General features: G+C 52.0%; 1 protein-coding gene across 3 annotated transcripts in view; it reads left to right on the forward strand.

Annotated features, from left to right (window-relative positions):
* The window catches only part of Susd4 (sushi domain containing 4), a 123,532-nt gene extending 117,803 nt beyond the window's left edge, over positions 1 to 5,729 (forward strand). For all 3 annotated transcript variants that reach the window (XM_050142877.1, XM_050142878.1, XM_050142876.1), the window contains exons 7-9: positions 173 to 317; positions 2,897 to 3,279; positions 4,328 to 5,729. In XM_050142877.1, the coding sequence (XP_049998834.1) occupies positions 173 to 317; positions 2,897 to 3,279; positions 4,328 to 4,356 (557 nt within the window). In that variant the 3' untranslated portion in view covers positions 4,357 to 5,729. The remainder of the gene's footprint in view (positions 1 to 172; positions 318 to 2,896; positions 3,280 to 4,327) is intronic.
* Positions 5,730 to 6,000: the final 271 nt, after the last annotated feature.

Genomic DNA, 6,000 nt, shown 5'->3' on the forward strand with positions numbered 1-6,000 from the left:
CTAGTGAAAGGTTTTTGTGTTGTGTGGGTCCTAACATGGTTTACGAGCTGCACTGGATGTATGGTATGTCCGTTTAGTCCCAGAGGCATAGCATGTGTACCTCATGTACCAGATGACCACCCCCCAAAGGAATGCGGTACCTCATGCCTGGCTTTGTTATCTCTCACGGCAGAGCAAACGTGGCCCAGCACCCACGAGACCCTCCTGACCACGTGGAAGATCGTAGCATTCACAGCCACCAGTGTGCTGCTGGTGTTACTGCTCGTCATCCTGGCGAGAATGTTCCAGACCAAGTTCAAGGCCCACTTCCCCACCAGGTCAGTGCAGCAGAAAGCGCACAGATGAATGTAAAGTCTAAAGGTCTGGGTAGACTGTCCGGGAGAGAGCACTGTGATGAAGACAGCCTCATCCCATCCTCCACTGGCAGACCATTCTGAAGCAGGCACTCTGGGGGACTGGAGGAGTGAACCAGCACAGGCATACAAACTGTGTGTGCTCCATCAGGAGTTCCAGCCCCATCATGGTCCACCTGCTGTGCCCCTAGAAAATGATTTGCATATACCTATATACCTGAGAGGCACCAAAGTCAGAGATGGGGCATGACCCAGGTCAACAAATAGGACAGGAAGCTTTAGAAAGGAGAGCAGGCCTATGAGTGGAAAATTAGAAGGGTCTGGGGCGGGGGGTGGGGGGAGTCTGGGGCTTCAGATGGTGACTCTCTATCCTTGGTTGCACCAGAGGGCTCAGGTTGGTGTCCCCATGCCTTTGTTCTCCTCACGCCAGAACTGTCCTTACAGCTGAGCCTTGTCAACTCCTGGCTTCATTATCCCTAAGTTAGTCAGCCTCATCCTTGAGTTGCTGTCACCATGGTTCCTAATCACCAGAACAAGAAACTTGAGGTTTATGTGTGCCAGTATTTGGGCGAGAAGGAGGCTCCAAGAATCAACTCTGTTCCCTCCAGACAGCCCCGTAAATCTCTCACCTCCCAGGAGTGTGAAGGGGGAGAGGAGCATCAGCTTCCCCTCACCTCGCACACCCTGACAGCTTCATGTCACTCAGTGGTTCTCCTGAACCTGGCAGCAGACACACTGTAGGGCACACCCAGCAGGCGCCTCACTCTCCCCAGCTATGTGTGCTGGATGTGGGGGCCACTTATGTCCTCTCCAGGCCCAGAGGTGTATCCAGGTGGATGCCTCCCTGGTGGCATCACCAGGCTTTTGCTGAGGTCTCAGAACTTTCCTTTCTTTACCTCAATCCTTTCATTTGCTCTCCGGGTCTTCAGTATTATTCCTTATTCATCAAGGGGCCATGTTCTATCTCTAAGCAATTACAGTTTCTCAAGAAGGCCAAGGGATCACAAGAAAAGCTGGACTACACCATTGTGATTTCTATTTATATATGTGATTCAGATGGCCTACAAAGCTATTTTTTATATATGTGCTTGGAGGAGTTTTCTAAGATATGGACTACTAGGGTGTTTTTGGAATCTTCTCGAGACTCACTTGATGCTCTTACACTGTCCTCAAGTTGTTCAGGGAAAAGTTGTTGTTATCTGTCCAATGGAACACAAGGTGCACAAGGGCGGACAACTGTGTTCTTCGGGTTCCAGGTGTCTAATATCAATATCTATGAAAGCCACACAGCATGGTTGGAGCTGTGTAGAGGGGACGGTGGCCCGAGCAAGGGCTGTTGGGGTAAGAAATGAGCAGAGGTGTCTGGCTGCTCAGATCTAACAACAGGAAAGCAAGGAGCAGGGAAGAAGTCCTGAGTGAGCTAAGACAGCAAATGGGAGACCTTGAAATGACCAAAGAGGAGCGAGCACAACTTGGTCTGGGTGCTCTAGTCATACCAGGCTGGAAATACATTTCTTCCATTCGTCTGTCCGTCTGCCCTTCCTTCCTTCCTTCCTTCCTTCCTTCCTTCCTTCCTTCCTTCCTTCCTTCCTTCCTTCCTTTCTTCTTTCCTCCTTTTCTTCCTCCTCCCTCCTTTCTTCCTTCCACCTTCCAGGGAATGCAGGTCTAGGTGATCTCTTGCCTCTCTGGGTAGCCTTTGAGGACTGGAGCAAGAAGGCGAATGCCATAACCCCTAAGCTTTTGCAAGATGTTTCATAAAGCCGTAGGCTTGAGACTACCCCTCTCACGTTAGTGATCAGCACAGGCCAATCCAGCCCCTCCCCACAACAGCCATGTCCAGACACTTCATGTGCCTTCCGAGAAGCACTCAGGGTTCTGGGCATCATCACACCCAAATGGATCACCTCCGCTTCCTACTGTGTGGTCCTCTGGCCTCCTCTTCTATCTTCAGTTCCCAGCAGCGGGAATAAGCAGGCGAGCTCTAAGCTATTGTACTTACTGCTCTGGGCTCTTCTGGAGCCAGGAGCAGAGCCTGCCGGTCATATGGGTGCAAATGTTGATGACGTACATCTCCTAGGGTCAGGTGCGAGGCCAGACCAGGCGCTGTGCATGTGCTTCATGAGGGAGTCCCTGAAGAGATGGTGAGCTGGCTTTCCCACACAACAACTATGCTGCTTCTGTCTGGACCATGGTGCAGCATTGGGTCTGGGGTGACCATGAACCTGGGTAATTGGAATGGCACCATCAGAGGGGTGATTAACAGTCTGCCTTTTACATTTTCTACTGTGTTTCGTCTCTCTAAAGTTGAGTGGTATGGTTTCATGTTTGTTTTGCTTTTACAAAGAAGAGACCTTGTAAACACAGACAGGTTGTACCCTCTGGGCACTTAGTGTCACCCTCCCTTAGGATGGAGAGTGCTCTAAGGAAAACCTCCTGCAGAACCAGGCCATGGTGCATAGCACATCCGCCAGGAAGGACTGAGAGAAGGGGCTGTTTCTCCACGCCGCCTCCTTCCTGACGTTCCCACTGTTTCCTCCTCACAGGGGTCCTCCCAGGAGCTCCAGCAGCGACCCCGACTTCGTGGTAGTGGACGGTGTGCCTGTCATGCTTCCGACCTATGATGAGGCTGTGAACGGAGGCTCGCGTGCCTTAGGCCCCGGGTACCTGGCCGCTGTGGGCCAGGGCTGTCCTCTTCCTGTGGATGACCAGAGCCCTCCAGCATACCCCGGCTCCGGGGACACGGACACGGGTGCTGGGGAGTCAGAACCCTGTGACAGCACCTCGGGTTCTTCTGAGCTGCTCCAGACTCTATATTCAGCTCCCGTGTGCCAAGGGGGCAGCCACCCTGCCCCAGACACCCCTGACACGATTCCGAGCACAGCAGGGGAGGTGGCATCCACCAGCCCAGGCATCGACATCGCAGATGGTAAGCTCCGACTAGCTCCCCAGCACAGGGTCAGGGCCAAGGGTCTGCTTCTTCCCCAGCTGCCATTGCTTCTCACTCTCGTAGGTCCATCGACAGGCCAGGGGTAGCAAATAGTGGTCAGTATTGTATGAGTAATAAAATCCCAGGAATAGAAATTTCATGAAGCCCCAGAGGGTACCCAGCCATGGAGTTAAAAGGCTGGAGGGCAGACAACACCTCAATTTCAATGCCTCCTATTATACAGGGATTTTATCTTGTCCCTTAATTGAATAGGACTTCTGAAGGTGCTGCTCGGGAAGAGCATCACACACAGACAGAAGAACAATCTAGACATGTGCACCAGGTCCCAGCACATCTTCCGAAGCTGACTTGCACAAGGCTGGTTCTTCCATGCCGCTGTGCACACTGGAAATCCAGTGCCATGCACACTGGGTCCCACCATCCCTCTTTGGAAGGCCAGTGCAGTGAGACATGCTGCCCCGGACTCACCTGGGGGGGCACCACATCCCCACCTGACCCCAACCAATACTGTGTGCATAGAAGTCACTTTACCCAACGTGACGCGGAAGAGGCATCCGCCACGGGGAAGATCATAGCCCGTGAAAATGGTGAAATGTATGGAAGTAATCAGGTCCCTGCTTCCCCTGGAAGGAAGTGCAGCGCAACCCTGCAAAATCACATTGATTCTCGAGTGTGGCCACGGTAAACAGAAGCAGGGCAGAAACGGGCCTGCTGGCCCCCAGAGCCCCTTCCTGTGCTCCTCCCTGCTCTTCTGCACTTGAAATGGTAGCGTCTTGGCTTGAGTGACTGAGAGCCGTGGTGAAAGCCTAACATTATCCTTTTTATGAGCTGGATATAAAAATCATAAGCTGTTCTCTAGCAAATAGCTGGTGTTCGGGGGGGGGGGATGCTGTTTTATTTGACTTCTAATGGCTGCGTGGATCTGAACACTTTCCTTTCTTCCTTGATTTCTGGGATGGGAGTAGTTTTAATGAGGCTCGTAATTCCAAATCGTGCACTAAGCAAATAACCATCCCTTCCTTTTCAGAGATCCCTCTCATGGAAGAAGATGCCTAGCCGGGCCAAGTCATGGTCATTCCACTGTTCTCTTTGGGGGAAAGAGCCTTGACCCTTGGAGTGAGGCCACAAGCAGACAGAGCCTGGGGGAGACCAGGGCGTTTTCTAATCTATCTACGTGGGGACAGCGATCACACCACTCGTCTCCAACAGGACTGCGAGTCTTAGAACCAGCAGCAACAGTGCTTTTCAGTGAGACCCACAGGTTTGTCACGGCCTGCAGGGAACCAAGGACTCTCTGCATCCCCCAATGACAGCGTTGAGCGTCTCTTGCTCCAGAGCGTGAGACAGTGCCGCACACATCCCAACGAATCACATATCCTGTTGGTTTGTGTTAACAGCACTCCCTGCCCCTCTGCCAGCATGTCACATTGTGTCAATCTGCTTTTAAAATCTGCTTTGAACTGTCTAGGGACTCTAGATCTGGACAGGTCTGCCACTGTAGAAAGCCCATGTTAATCGGCCAGCCCAGGAGCAGATCCTTCTCCTATCACTTGTTAGAAAGGCAAGACTCCCAAGGCAAGACTCTCGTGTTACATCTGTATCAGGACCACTGTCAAAGCAGGATGAGCGGTTCAAATGAGAAACAAAATGAAGAAGCCGACTCTGCTTTCTGGAAATTTCCTCACGCAGAGAGCCCTTCCTCCCTCCCCCCCCACACACACACCCATGCCCTGTGCTGTCCTCTGGTGACCAGCATCGGTGTATCCGTCCATGGTCTGGCGGTGGATCCATGGCGTGGGATAAACCTGGGCTTTCCTTGATGAGAATACATCTTGTGGTGGACCAGGAAACTTGGTCAGGATTGGTCTGGTATTTCAGAGAGACACCACTCCCAGTTACCTGCTCATGCCTTCCTCTGTGGGTCATTGTTATCACATTGTTCCTGACCCCAAATCTTAACCGTACTTTTATTTTCCCAAACAGAAAGTGTCTGTAAAACACATTCTGCATCCGAGGAAAGTGTAAGTCAGATCTTTTGCACCCCCGGCCCCCCAGCTCTCTGTTTTGTCCCGCGAAGTCTGAAGGCTGGCCTCCCAGCCCCAAGTCACCCGGCTCTCTTGCTTTCAGGGGGCCTTTGGCCCTGTCTGCCTGACATCCTGCATTCCTCCTGTGAGGGTCTCATGATGCCCACTGGGTGTTGTGCCTAAGAAATCGATTGGTTTTTAGAGACTCCCCAGTGCAGAAGCGTCTCATCAAATACATGTTGGTCTGTGGTGTTGATTCCGTTCCTCCTCTGGGTTTTAAACAAATATAACCACAACCCTCATCCATAAAAATCACTGTGCTGGCGAGCAGCAGCGAGGGCTGGAAGCTTGAGCGAGTCCTGTTTTCTCTTGACACAGACTGATTAAAAATTAAAAAGAAAATGACAGTTTGAAGCGTGACTTTAGTAGTAGAATGGAGTGGGGAGGGTGGGAAGTGTGTGACAGTGATCGTGGGTGACAGAAATAAAACATGGGCTTAAGAACACACCGCTGAAGGAGATCCCACACGGAAAGGGTGGCCTCCACACTACCTGATGCACAGCCACCATCGCCCGGTGTCCCCAGTGGCGACAATGGTGCTGAGCCCTTGGTTACAACTGTGGGCAGTTGCAGATCGCTCGAGTGACAGCCTCATGCTGTCCCTGGTACAGCCCAG

This window comes from Alexandromys fortis, unplaced genomic scaffold, assembly GCF_014885135.2.
Source record: "Alexandromys fortis isolate MF-2015 unplaced genomic scaffold, M_Fortis_MF-2015_v1.1 scaffold_51, whole genome shotgun sequence".
NCBI classification, from domain to species: Eukaryota; Metazoa; Chordata; class Mammalia; order Rodentia; family Cricetidae; genus Alexandromys; species Alexandromys fortis.